This window comes from Phymastichus coffea, unplaced genomic scaffold (genome assembly GCF_024137745.1).
Source record: "Phymastichus coffea isolate CEN01 unplaced genomic scaffold, Cenicafe_Pcof_1.1 PCOF00036, whole genome shotgun sequence".
NCBI lineage: Eukaryota > Metazoa > Arthropoda > Insecta > Hymenoptera > Eulophidae > Phymastichus > Phymastichus coffea.
This window is the reverse complement of record NW_026706847.1, coordinates 2,181,247-2,196,335: the sequence shown is the minus strand read 5'-3', so window position 1 is coordinate 2,196,335 and position 15,089 is coordinate 2,181,247. Positions and strand designations below refer to the sequence as shown.

Genomic DNA, 15,089 nt, shown 5'->3' with positions numbered 1-15,089 from the left:
GGTCTTGAGGTGTACAGTCGACAGTCGTGTGGCGCGCGTGCAAAGGCGTTCGAGGAAAGTGAAATTCCAACAGTGGATTTCACAGTCTCTGTCACTCTTTCTTGTGGGTCACACAGAGCCACAGCCCGAAAAAAAGGAGAGGGCGCGCAACTTGTGAGAGGGGCCTTCCTCACCTAGTGACCGTGATTTTCACAAGTTTCACTTCTAACCTCATTTCCGATTCACGCGCGTTCCGGCTTCTCTTCACGCGCACTCGACGACAGCTCGTAGAGCTCAGCCTGTTCTTGTTCTATCTTTCGGCTTTTTTTGTACCCTTTTACCTCGAGTACAAGCAACGTTACGTAAAAGTGCACTTGTCTTTGGATAATGATGTAAAGAGTTCTATGATTGACTGTCGTTGAAATTTTGATACTTTTGCGACAGCTTTTCTTTTGAACTTTTTTTTTTTTAATATTTTGATTTTTTGAGAAATTTTGCCGTTTGAAAGTGCAATCATGTGGCCTAAAGATGTTGGAATTAAAGCTATGGAAGTCTACTTCCCTGCTCAATTTGTTGACCAGACTGAACTGGAAAAATTTGATGGTGTGTCAGCTGGAAAATACACAATTGGTCTGGGACAGTCCAAAATGGGATTTTGCAACGATAGAGAAGACATCAATTCATTGTGCTTGACAGTGGTTCACCGTCTGTTGGACAGATATAAAATTAATCCACAGGAAATTGGAAGACTAGAAGTTGGCACAGAAACAATTTTGGATAAGAGTAAGTCTGTGAAATCATGCCTGATGCAACTTTTTGAACCCTCTGGGAATACAGACATAGAGGGCATTGATACAACCAATGCTTGCTATGGAGGAACTGCAGCTCTCTTTAATGCTATTTCCTGGATAGAAAGTAGTGCATGGGATGGAAGGTTAGCTATCGTTGTTGCTGCTGATAATGCTGTCTATGCACCTGGTAGTGCAAGACCCACAGGAGGTGCTGGAGCCATTGCCATGCTCGTGGGTCCTGATGCTCCTTTGATTTTTGACCGTGGCCTTCGTGCTTCTTGTATGAGACACGTATATGACTTTTACAAACCAGATTTGCGCTCTGAATACCCTGTTGTTGATGGAAAGCTCTCTATTCAGTGCTATCTCAGCTCTTTGGATACCTGTTACCAGAGGTATTGTGAAAAAGCTAAGGCAAAGACAGCCAATCATGACATAACATTGAGCTATTTTGATGCTGTTCTTTTTCATTCACCATACTGCAAGCTTGTTCAAAAGTCATTTGCTAGATTAGCATTAGTTGACTATGTTAATTCTTCTAAAAGTAAGACTGTTGAAAATCATGCTGATCTACAGAAATTCAGCAATATTGCACTTGAGGACACATATTTTGATAGAGATGTAGAGAAAGCTTTCATGACATCCAGTAAAAATGACTTTGAAAAGAAAACAAAACCAAGTTTGTTCATAGCCAATCAAGTTGGAAATATGTACACTCCATCAGTTTATTCTGGTCTTGTATCATTTTTGATTGATAAGCCCATTGAAGCTCTGGCTGGTAATAAAGTAGGACTATTTTCTTATGGATCTGGCCTTGCCTCTAGTATGTACTCATTAACAATCATAAAAGATATAGGTGCAGACTCATCTCTCAGAAGATTACTCACAAACTTGTCTTATGTTAAGACTGAGTTGGAAACTAGAAGAGAAGTTCATCCACAGGAATACACAACAATTTTAGCTGCTAGAGAAAAAAATTGTCACGTCATACCTTTTGAACCACAAAGCAGTATTGACAATATGTTCCCGGGAACATATTACCTTATTGGAGTAGATGAAATGTACAGAAGAACTTATCAAAGAGTACCGAACTTGAAATAGTTTTTGTATTTTTTCTTAATTGCAACAGGAAAAACGTTTGTGGTTATTTGATTTTTCAAATTTGTATTGTGACCAAATTATGTATTTGTTTATAAATAATTTAACACTTCATACATACCTCATGCATACACCTCCTACATTGGATACTAGTTAATTTAATGCAGATTTTTTTGAGTGACTATACATAAGTCTTAACTTTGAAATTTTTGTTTTGAAGGATTCTTTTACTGTCTTTTTACAGATGTTTCTGTTTATGTTTTAGTCAAACATCTGCTTTGTTGGATGTATATTAATACGTTACTATTGCAATTACATTGTAAGCATATTTTCTCCAAGTATTGAGCCAGTCAAAAGATACATGTATTCACTTTTGTCAATATTGTACACCAAATAAGTCTGTTGATATATAGACCAACTTTATATTTGTATATTTGTAAATCTACTAATAAGGAAATTGAACATTTCTAATGTGCCTTTCAATCAATAACGTTTATAGACTAAAAAACATGAATTAGTAAAGGTCAAGATGGTAACTGTTACCATTGTAAATAATTTATATTGCTGAGAATTTTTCAATAATTAGGCTTATAAAAACATACATTTTGCAAATATCATTTGTTACATCATTATTTTTTGATTATTTAACCCTTATACATGGATATTTGTACACAATTGTTATTACTAGAAAACAAATTTATATCAATAATTCATTCAAGATAAAAAAATACAAATATTATTTTGTGTAGCACAAAAACTGATATAGTGTATTTTATTGATATCAGTGCTAAAAAAATGTTTTTTATACATAAAATTAATGGTGAAGGTCGTAAAAAATATTGTTTTAATTTATATATCAAGTCCAAAATTATGTAATAAACTTTTACTATGTTATTTTTGTTTTTGTTTATTTTGTCCAAAGTTATCTGTGATACAAATAGATTGCCGAATCAACAATTAATTTTTGCCAACAATAATGAAAAGTAATTTTAAATATATAGGACAGCTATTTAACATATTTATTGTTTGTTAAATAATTCATAACAATGCACTTCACTTTTAGTATTATTTATTCAAGTACAGTTCTACAAATATTTAAACAATATTAGTAAGTTCGTTTGTACAATAACAAATGACTTTTAATAGAATAATATTCAAAATGTTATAAATCGTTTTTTATACATAAATAAAGAGAATCACGTATCAATGCACAGTAACATTGTTTGTTCATTTTTAGAAAGAGGCACTAGTATTCTAGTTAAATCAAATCATTGAGGTAAACAAAATATCTCGTAAATATTTCTTAAAAATATCTATATTATATGCTGCGTTTTAAAGTGCTTCTAATGTATAAATTATTAATGTCTGAGTATAAAATCGAAACACTATGTTTATCACATGTCTTCTATTTCAAAAACTAATTCCAAAAAAATTGGTATTTGAAATATTATTAATTTGCAATGCAGGACAGGCATCGTGATTCCTTCTCTAAAGACAATTGTTACCCTTAAATGCTACATCTCAAAATGAGTTTTTCTTAAATAGATCAGTTACAGTCAGTTTAAATGATTAAAAAATTGAAATATTTTAGAAACAATTTTCAACTCAAAAAATTCGTAATTAAAGAAGTTATTGACGATATTTTAAAAGAATGAGGTTTAACATAAGATCATAAAGGTTATAATTACCATTATAAAGCTAACTCTTGTAATTGACAGCGTTTGAGGTCAAATAACTTTCGGTGGTATTTCAAATGAAATTTATCTGTTTTCATCGGATTCCAATAAATAACAATTCAAATATTCATTACGGCCACCTAATTAAATGAAAATCAAATATATTAAAAGTTGAAATGAAGTAATAAGATTCATGATATCTCTATTTTTTATTTTAAAAGCTTTAATATTTGTATCAACTTAGTAAGGTTGATACTTTAAAATTGAAAAAATATTCAGGGTCTTTCTACATAAGAAAACATCGGACGTCGGAAATCGGCCATCAGACATCAACCATGGTGAAAAAAGATAATTAAATGATATATTATTGTATTAATAATATTAATATAGTATATCTTATAGATTTTTTTTTGTCATTGCTCGCATTGTGCCAATTCACGGACACGAACAGATTTTAAACAATTTGTTTTTTAACTTGATAATCTAGGTAATCTAGGTACACGTCCGATATCTCCTTATTTAGAAAGTCTAATCATTTTTTTGAAATCAATAAATATACAGCATTTTATTTGTGTTTAATGTGAATAGTTAAGAATTTGCATAGTTTGATTGATATGAACTTTGCAAATTCAATGCTTTATAAAGTTACAAAATCTTTAGATTTGATACATCACAATATAAAAAGATTAAAGCTAGTTTATATATTCTTCAAACACACTTATAAGCTTATTATAGTGAGTAAATAACTTACCATCCTCAGCAACAAGAATTTTTTTTTTTTTCTGGAGGTAATCCACGATTTTTATTTAAATTAATATCGTTTTCATTTCTATTTGTATTTGATTGATTATCTCGCTTCTGGAATATGTAAATTAATACTTACTAAAATATATTAAGATTAAACAGACAATAAAACAATAACAATCAATTTTCAGTATCACAAAATAAGAAAGCCAACTTTTTAAGATTTATCAATAAAATAATAAAAATAAAATAAATAAATAAAATAAAATATCAATAATAATAAAAATTATATTACTATTAGTTCTGAAGCTAAACAGTAAAACATGGAATTTATGTTTGTGCCCTCCTTTGCAGAAGTTTCTATAAAGTGAAATATTTCGGGAATAAATTTGCATACTATTTCACCTTCTGATTTTGTAACTTGTCTTGCGTATTCCATGTCACATTTATTACCTGAAATAAAAATATTTTAATAAAACTACAAAAAGTTAAATCAAAAGAATTCTATTGATTTTCAATACTTGCCGGCTAAAATTACAAGTGAATTTAAAGAGGTATTCCTTCTTATCTCATCAAACCATTTTTCTAAGTTTAGAAATGTTGGACGTTTTGTGATATCATACACTGTGAATTATAAATACCATTTAAAAAAATAAATATAAAAATAAAATTTGCAGGAGTGGTTGAATTATTTATCTTTTGTACCTAAAATCACTCCATGAGCAGTTCTGTAATAGCTTTGCATTATTGAACGAAACCTTTCTTGGCCAGCAGTATCCCAAATTTGGAGCTAGAAAAGAAAAAAAAGTAGATGAATAACTGTACGCAATTGGAGTCACGGAATGACCATGAAGGTATTCAGTATGCAAGTAAATCAGTTTTTTTATATCTCATAAAACTACTACTAGAACAGGTGTAATGAGCCGCAAAACTGAAAGGCAAAGTAAGTTACGATTGCCACATGTGTACAAACCTTAACTCTCTTGTCATCGACGATGATGATCTCCGTCACTAAATCAAGTCCCAGAGTCATGGTATACCTGTTTCTCAAATCTTCTGTTTTAAATTTGTCTAGAATGCATGTTTTGCCAGTGGCAGAATCACCAAGCATAATAATTTTAAACATGTAATCGAAACTATCGTCAACGTTGTCTGTATTCATAAGATTGTTAGGATCACGAGCCGTCATTGCTGTTGTAGCACTTTTAACAAATTCTTTTATTACAGAGCATCCATTTTATTCCACTTTTTTCATCTCTGCGCCATTGTGTACACTGCGAGGAGCAAGAATTTACTTGCGTGCTCGTCGCGCGGTTGTCCGAGAAGCGGCGCCTCCTCGTGCTTGTTGCGGAAAGATGGGCAAGACCACACACGCACGCACACACACACACACACACACATATACACACACGCACATATAATACATTTGCTGCTGTGAGCAAGGCTGGAACGATTAAGGCCCCGGTCACATAGGTACACCCATGACCCAACGTGAATTGAATCGCGACCCCCCTAGTTAGGTTGGTATGAGAATTCCATCGTTGCATCGGAACGAAGAAACCGCGGGAAAATTCAAAAATGAAAATTCTTTTTAAGATACGACAAAAAGCTAAAACGTTACTAATTTGTTTTTAGGTTTAAAATTAATTGTTTGCCGAACAATGAATTTAGATGCATGATTATTTGATTTTAGGTTTTAATTATATAATTTAAGAATGAGCGTTATTGGATTATGACAGTGATAGCGTTATGGCCGATCTGAAAACCACCGTTACGGACTGAAAGTAGCAGTCAAAATCAAAGCTCGAATAGCAGACCTGAAAAAGTCTGTTTACACATGTCTATTTTAAATGTTTCTTCCGAGTTTTTTGTGCTTTTACCTGCTTTTGCTTCAGCAAGGATTTATCGTTATGCTGGCATTTAGATAAGTTGTTATTATTTATTTATTTATTTACTATCTACAATAGAATTTTCCCGCGGTTTCTTCGTTCCGATGCAACGACGGAATTCTCATACTAACCTAACTAAGGGGGTCGCGATTCAATTCACGTTGGGTGTACCTATGTGACCGGGGCCCATGGAGACTATATACAGGAGTGGAAGCACAATGTATAAGTCGTCAGGTCCAAAAAGTTAGCACCCAGAATCCTTTTTTTAAGCTAATCGATAAACTAATTATACCGTTAGATATTTCGTCAGGATAGCAACAACTTTTCTCTTTGTCGTTTGTTGGTTCGTACACTGGAAATCCTTAAAATTAATAAAATAAGTCTTGGGTGCTGACCTTAGCACCCAAACCAAAGTTGCGGTCAAACCTAGAAAATATTAAGTAAAAAAATTTGTAAGTAAACCGATCGTTAGTTCGTCTTACGAACTAACAGCACTCATAATAAAATCATGACTAATTTGATTATTTAAGCAACTAAAAATAAAAAACTGTTTCGAATATTGGCTCACGTTCAAACGCCAAAGCGCGGTACGCATGCTTCCTGAATTATCCCCGCCGGTACCCGAACCCCCGCTCTTATTTTTTACTACACCTGTTTGATTTTAATACATCAGATCAAATCAAACTTTATAGTAACATTAGTAACTAGTACCTATTGTAATATTTAGCAAAGTGCACTTTTAGTATGAATTTATCACAATAGCTACTTTTTTAGGTTAAAAAAGTGTTCAAACAAAAACCGGTGTGCTCGTGTGCTATTTAGTTACCAGTGCCACTGTTGAACAATTCCTTACGTACTTGAGTAATTAATACGTCAAGCGTAACTTTTTTAAATTCCATTTACCCATTGATTGGACAATAGGTACTAGTTACTAATGTTTACTAATGTTACTATAAAGTTTGATTTGATCTGATGTATTAAAATCAAACAGGTGTAGTAAAAAATAAGAGCGGGGGTTCGGGTACCGGCGGGGATAATTCAGGAAGCATGCGTACCGCACTTTGGCGTTTGAACGTGAGCCAATATTCGAAACAGTTTTTTATTTTTAGTTGCTTAAATAATCAAATTAGTCATGATTTTATTATGAGTGCTGTTAGTTCGTAAGACGAACTAACGATCGGTTTACTTACGAATTTTTTTACTTAATATTTTCTAGGTTTGACCGCAACTTTGGTTTGGGTGCTAAGGTCAGCACCTAAGACTTATTTTATTAATTTTAAGGATTTCCAGTGTACGAACCAACAAACGACAAAGAGAACAGTTGTTGCTATCCTGACGAAATATCTAACGGTATAATTAGTTTATCGATTAGCTTAAAAAAAAGGATTCTGGGTGCTAACTTTTTGGACCTGATGGCTTATACATTGTGCTTACCATGGTGCTTCCACTCCTGTATATATAGTCTCCATGCCGGGACCTAAAATTTAGCGACCTGAATTGAAGATGACTTCAGTTCAGAATTTAATTTGTGGCCGCTGAATAGCTAAGGTCTGTTAACTGTGCTTAGGCTAAATTAAATCTTTCTCGGAAACTTAGGTTTGAAGACTAAGTAATTAAATTTATTTTATTCTTATTTTAATTGTTATGAGAATATTTATGATAAATAAATTTTTGATTTATTATAACATTTTCCAAATGAGATTGTTTTATGTAAATAAAAATATGAAGTATGAACGCTAAACAATTAATTTGTGGTTGATATTAATTTTTTATTTATTTATTTATTTATTGTTTGGCAAGGCACCTTTGGCAGGTATTAGTGACATATGCATTAGTACAACAATTTACATATAATTGTTTTACATATTACATGAAACTTTTACATTAACTTTAAAGTTTGTTGAAAATTTTTTTAATTGTATTTATATTGGTGTTAGTTGCGGAAGGTCATTATATTATATTATATTTCTAAAGTTACTTGTGTCAATAGAATGTATAGTTTTTTCGCACTATGTTTTTTCATTTAGATTGTCTTTTAAATTGTTTGCTATATTGAATTTTTTTCTTTGAGAATTGTATTTTGGGCATTCTATCAGTATATGTTCATATGGTTAGTTTTATGTCACGGATATCATAAATAGGAGGTTCTTCTTTTTTGAAAATGTGTTGATGAGTTATTGCTGTGTGTCCAATGCGTAGAGATTATTATTTGGTTTCTTTTGTTTAATTTTATAGCTGGATTCGTAACGTAGAAATTTTTTTTTGGTTTTCTGAATATGGTTGTGTTTGATTTGTTCTTTTTAACGTGTGCTCCGTGCTTCTTTGAATTTTTTTAATTAATCTTTGAACATCGTCAAATTGAATACGATTTATGTGATGTGTATACTATTTAGAATTGATTGGTGGTTTTGATTATTTCACTAATGACTATGTGGTTCAAATCATCTGTTTTATTGTAATTTAGTTTTTCTGAAATATTGAGAAGTACGCAAAATTTATTTGACGTAGATCTGTTCTTGATAATTTTTAAGATTAGATCAGTGCTTAGGCTGATTTCTAGTATGTACATATTGCTTAACTCTCGTAGATCGGATGAAACTTAGAGTTTTTTCTTCTACGGTTCTACGACTTTGTTTATTAGTTTGTGGATTTGATTGTTAAGCAACAAGTTTAAGATTCGAGCTGCATAATTAAGAGTTAGTTTGGCTCTTAAGATATTAAGTGGATCTATTTTATTTTCGCTTAGAATACTGTTGGTGGGGCTTGTGGCGAGAGCTCCTATAATAATTTCCATACTTTTGTTAAGTACGGGGTTTGGTTTGTTTAGGATGTGTTGTCGGTTTAAATTGTAAGCTATACATCCATAGTCAATTTTAGATTAGGCAAGAGCTTTATATGTGTTGCTTAAAACTTGTTAGGATGAGCCCCAGTTTTGTGCTGACAGTATTTAAGAATGTTCATATGTTGGGTTCATTGGCTTCTTAAGTTTTCTATGTGGTTTTTCCATAATAATTTTTAGTCGAATAATAGACCTAGTATTTTTATTTGGTCAACATCTTTCATAATTTGGTGTTTGAGTTGGAGTTGGATATTTTTGTTGCTTTTTTGATTAGTTGAAAAGATAATCGTTTTGGTTTTTGTCGCGGAAAATATGAATCCAGTTGTTTTGGAAATTTCATTAAGGTTGTCAAGAACTTGTAATAATCTCTGTGATGTAGTTATGTTTTTTCCTTTTAAAAATATTATAAGATCATCGGCGAAGAAAGTATGCAGGGTAGGTACTATAATGTATTTGTACAGATCATTTATTTCGATTAAAAATAATGTAACACTCGAGATTGAACCTCGTGGTACATCCTGATAGTACATTGGATGAGCGTGCTGCAAAGTCGTACTTTTCGCACGAGTTTTGATGACAGTGATATAATGTACTGCACAGATTTAAGTCTATCGACCATGACAAATGATAAACTCTTTTTACAAAGAAACGCAAATCTGTAAGCTATTGTAAAATATGTTAAAATTCAATTAATAATGCAGTACCTATGAATAATTCAGTAAACTAAGACACAACAATATTACAACATTCGATTGGTAATAGGTACAAGCAAAATACTTTTTCATTATTATATATAACATAAAATACATTCAGTCTAACACTCTAAAACACTATTTGTATATCATTAATTTTACTGTATTTTAATATCTTGAATACGCAAAAGTTTCGAACATTAGCAATATTTTATTTAGAATACAGGAAAATATTTTATTTTATAATATATTATAGTTCAGTTAGAAATTGATACAAAATACTAAATAATGAAATATACAGTACCGTGTAGAAAGTGATAAGTGATCTGTCAGTCGGAAAAATTTAAATACTTCAACTTGTAATGCCGTCGCGGTCGTGAATGAAAATTCATTAAAGTGCAAGTCTCAAGCCTTGTAAATGCAGAGAGGAGATTGACCCTATTAGGGATATCTATTAATAATACTTTGAATTAATAAGTAACCTTAATTTATATTTTCGTTTGCAATTTTTTACGGGTCTTCATCAATATAATACTTCAAGTAGAAACCATTGTCTAGTTATAAAGTTCGACCAAAAAGATAACACAAACATAGAGTTGCAAATCTAAGAAACTAATATACACAATGCACGTTATAAGTGGATCGGATTAATTTATGTATTAGTAGAAAACTGCGAGCAATTTCTTCATATTGAAAAAATTGTTTGCGACTTCGATGTTGAATTAAGATAACATTTTTCTGGAAAAATAAATATTTTTAGTCTGTTCTAATAATGACTTTCGGAAAATAAAGTTATAAGCTAAAAGATAATTTTTAGTACAGAATTATTTCTAAATTAGAGTTATCTTTAAAAATGTATCTGCAATTCTTTGTACGGAAAATCGAGCGATATTTAGATAAAATTACAACGGATAGTTCTCCCGTTTGTTAAATAATTCATAACGGGTTGATGGGCATTGGTTGCTAGATTTCTGCATCTGTGACGAACCCAGCATCCCAGAAAAATAGTGTGATTCATCGACAGAAATGATGTCGAATGAACTTTTGAAAACTTGTTTTAAAAACACTTTTGGAAGAACACCAATTATAGTTACTTGTATGAAATACATACGGTGACTAAATGATAACTCCAGTGATAGATTGATTTAAACTGAAATCATTATATCATTTATGGGATCTCATGTAAAATAATAAATCAGTATAGCTTTCTACGTGAACTATCTCTTTTTCATCAGCGTATGCCGGAAAAACAATTTTTTTATTGATGAATCACTAGAAATTGTAAGGTTGCTTATTAAAACAAGCGATAGAAATTGGTATAAAATGATTAGAAACGAGTTGTATTTTTATAAAATCTCTTTTTATTAATGATATTTGACAACCTGGACCGAAAAACACTTTTCTTCACATGGATTTCCCGCTCGTTACATCAAAGCATCACGATCTCCATGAGAATACGCAACGTAAGTGTAAAGTCACGTGCAATAAACAAACATGGTTTTTCAGCATATTTGATGGATATACCTATTCATAAGCAAAGGTGCCCGATAGTTTTTAGTTCAATCAGTTTAATTATGTGTGCTCTTTTGCAATCGATCATACGTGATTTTCACACCTGATATATTTTGATATTAATGTATTAAATAATCAGTGCAACTTTTTCAGTTCTCTTATGAATAATATGCCTATTCATTAGGACGTAATGGTTTTAATCAAAGATACATTTAAAACAAAAACGTTGAAAAAACAATGATTGAGAGCGTATACGTAACATCAACCGAGTTTATCGTAGATTTAATCATCGACATTGTAATTTTCTAATCAACTTAAATGATTGATTGTTAAGCAGTTTTTCGATTCGATTTTCACTTAAAAATTTTCTATTTCACACGTTCCATGATACACACACTCTCATAGCTTAAAAAGTATATCGGTATCAGTATTTTCGTGATGAATGACAAATAATAATTACACTAGGTGAAAAAGTCAGCAGTCGAAATTGAGTTTTCCATCGATTTTGTTTGCTTTTAACGTCTCTGTGCTTAAGACGCCAAGCTGTGATATGTGATATTACGGAAAAGTGCAGTCGACGTATCTTTTTTGTCATTGTTTTCTTTCTTGTTTTTTATATTATAAAACCACCAAAAATTATGATGAATTATTTACAGTGAAATTCGTGACAAAGTATACATTATTCTTTGACAAAAAATGACATTGTCGCTTGCTTACTTAATTAGCTATTTAGCAACGATCCATAACACTTTCTCCTAATATATCAGCCATTCTTTTCGTTCACTACACAGAGGAAACTCACACGTGCTTGCTTTGCTCTGAAATCGTAAAGGATCAGGTTGGATAGACTCTTCTAATAGACTTTGCAGACGGACATAATAGAAATACTATGTATAGCTTTTCTCGTACAGGACCTTTTCAGCTTACATTCTCTTTGATTTTAATACTTCACCTTTCTAGCAAAGAATTCAGTTACGAGTTATTATCATTTTAATTCTTTTATCAAACGTTCATCGCTGCGGAAGATGTAGTTTCAGTATAGAGCGGCTTTTCAGCTGAAAACTGCAAAATGTTCTGTACATTTTGAATTTATATGCTTCTTATGTTAATACAATCATCTATTCGTACATTCAATACACATATTCTTGTTTCATATCGATACTTTTTTTATGTACACTTAATGTGTGCTAGATTTCCGTTCAAGGAAATCATTTTAGAAGACTTGCTCAATTGAACTTCGAAAGCATATAACGATAGAGTTTCTGCGTTCATTAATTATCTATTTATATACGCTAATAAAAGAAATTTATTATCCCGTTGGATCAATAATAAATGATTTAACTAACAGACTTTATTGCTTTAAATCAATATCTTGCTTTGAATTGTGATATATAACTTTTTAATAAGTTATTTTTTCGTCATTCTTATTGATTATAATTTCATTCATTATTACATACGACTCAACTTAATATTAATTATTTTATAGAAACAGAGTTTATTTATTGAGATCACTTATTTGGAACTTTATTTTATTTGTAATAACTAATAATTGTAAATAACTTTGATTACAAAACATTATCATTTCATATATATAATTGGTAGATTATTTTCATAGGAAATATTTCAAAATTTCAATAAATTTAATGAGATCTATTTGCGTAAAACATGATAAAAGTTTTAAAATTATTATACTTTTTGAAAAACTATTTGACTGATCACTTTGAAATCTCGATGAAGGAAACTCTGTTCAGTGATTTTTTAAGATTCTATGTATTATTGCAATTGGAAAATATTAGTTTTGACAAAGGATATTTACCACTTTTCAATATATTCATTGTTCACCGTATTGGAATAGGATTCCTCAGATAAAGCAATAATAATTTACATATTTTTTTCATACTTTACTTAAATTGAATAACAAATGCGTGATAAGCTTTGCAAAATTGCGTGTTCTTTACGAGTTTCGCCGGCATCAATTCACTTATTTTTTTATTTTGGTGCAGACTGCATTTTATCTTCCTCCATATTATTTATACCGTTAGTAACTTAATTTTCATATTTATAATATATATCTATCTATTTATGTATATATGTATTTATATATTTATATATATATTCCAGAAAATAACACTTGTACAAAATTGACTACAGCCGATTGCTTCTACGATGTGGTTTAGGGAAAGGTGCTTCAAAATAACTTTTTCCGTGACGATACACGTGTTTTCTTTTTCACTCTTTTTGCTAATATATCTGCAAGATCATTTTGAGTCTTTGTTTTCTTTCCTAGAATATTTGCTTTACATTTACGATATGATGCAATACGTATTGACCTCTTTCTTATCGTATGATATACAAATTTTAATTGAATCTTCAAGTTCTCAAACAACCTTGTGGTTTGATTTATTTATTTAGCTTCTCGTAGGTATCTTTCGATATTATTTTTTAATATCTAGTTTGCTTGGTTGTACTCTTAAAAAATCTTTTCAATGTCACTTCTTTTGTATCCATATTTAATAAAGGACAGAAAGCTCGTATATGACTGATGTCACAACATATGATGTGGGCTTATCACATTTCGTAAATTCTTTCTGAATTTCTAATTACCAATCAAATATTTTTTTAAAAACGGTCTTATAATCGCCATTCAAATTTACCAGCAATAAAAGTAATCAAAGCACGATTTTGAATTTCGAAAAAGATGCGAACGCGTAATTACACTTTCGACTCAATAACGTCCTAATTTATCTGTTTATCTTGCTTAGGCCTATTCAGTATTTAATATTTCACTTATCCCATTAGCAAACTGTTGCAAAAGTAACACTGAATCAAGTGCCGAAGAAAAAATGTACTTTAGAGACGAAGTTGTCCACGAAAAAGTTTGACTATTCTTTTGGCTTATCTAAAATACAATTTTTCTAAGCTTCCGTCTTCACCACGCACTCGCGTTTTATACGTTTATTACAATAGACATGCATCCTATATGTAAGTCAAATGAGAATAAAGTAAGCGAAACTTACTTTGTGGAAAGGAAAAAGAAACGTCACGGAGTCTCGAAGACGTACATCATAGAGTGACATTTGATCGGAGGCTAAATAAGTTGCATTGATTTTATTTATCGTAGAAAATATTACACTCTGCTATATCAATGCGTTTTATCTCTCTGGTCGCTAAAAAGAACTATTTTTACTAATTTATCTGTGATCAATGTGTACGGACGTATTCTATACACTGTTACTAGCATCATTAGAGTGGGGAAAGTGTACGCTTGCTAACAAACAAGAACGACACCGTGGAAAAGAATGGCAAACGGAAGGCGAAGTAAGCGCTATGCCCATCGTGTACAGCATCGCACAGAATCGTGCGACAAGGTATCAGCAAGAGTAGAGCAGTAATATCGTAGTTCAGCATAATTGTAATATTGAGTCCACTCGATCGCGTGCGTCGAATGCGTAGGGTGGGCTAATAATATTTACAAAATGATTGCGTTTGCCGTGGCATACTTGCTATCGCGAACGAGACAAATAAGTCTGGAGAAGAAGAAGGACGAGGGGAAGGATGAGGGGGGATGAGGGGGAGGATGAGGAGAGGAGGACGAGGAGGAGTGGGGGACAAGACAGCCACTGTTTGTCTTCTATCGCTGGCCCAGGAGCGTGTAGTCGTTGTTAAGCTCGAGTTCGTGCGGCACTCAGGGAATGCAGGTGTGCGTGTTGGTCGTTTGGCCTGGCGACGATAGAGACACCGAGTAGTCCGAGTCTAATACCAAGTCGCTTATGCACCCGACAATGCCTTTCATGTAACGACCACCTGTCGTCCTCGAGATGCTCGGTGCGCCTCCTAAGCGTCATCGTGTTTAAAGTTTTCGCTCATAT

At 31.8% G+C, this 15,089-nt stretch overlaps 3 protein-coding genes across 3 annotated transcripts in view; 1 reads left to right on the top strand and 2 right to left on the bottom strand.

Annotated features, from left to right (window-relative positions):
- LOC131663492 (hydroxymethylglutaryl-CoA synthase 1) lies at positions 1-2,722 on the top strand. Its single transcript, XM_058933940.1, has one exon. It carries the CDS (start codon positions 495-497, stop codon positions 1,869-1,871), a length of 1,377 nt encoding a protein of 458 aa, XP_058789923.1. The 5' UTR covers positions 1-494; the 3' UTR covers positions 1,872-2,722.
- A 166-nt stretch (positions 2,723-2,888) lies between these two features.
- Positions 2,889-5,722, bottom strand: LOC131663493 (ras-related protein Rab-13). Its single transcript, XM_058933941.1, has 6 exons — positions 5,262-5,722; positions 4,994-5,078; positions 4,814-4,912; positions 4,584-4,741; positions 4,296-4,402; positions 2,889-3,684 (listed from the first exon to the last, which is right to left on the bottom strand). Exons 1-5 carry the CDS (start codon positions 5,475-5,477, stop codon positions 4,301-4,303), a joined length of 660 nt encoding a protein of 219 aa, XP_058789924.1. The 5' UTR covers positions 5,478-5,722; the 3' UTR covers positions 2,889-3,684; positions 4,296-4,300.
- A 5,349-nt stretch (positions 5,723-11,071) lies between these two features.
- Positions 11,072-15,089, bottom strand: part of LOC131663503 (pikachurin-like) — a 113,524-nt gene continuing 109,506 nt past the window's right edge. The window contains exon 15 of the mRNA XM_058933953.1: positions 11,072-15,054. Coding sequence (XP_058789936.1) covers positions 14,906-15,054 — 149 coding nt within the window. The 3' untranslated portion in view covers positions 11,072-14,905. The remainder of the gene's footprint in view (positions 15,055-15,089) is intronic.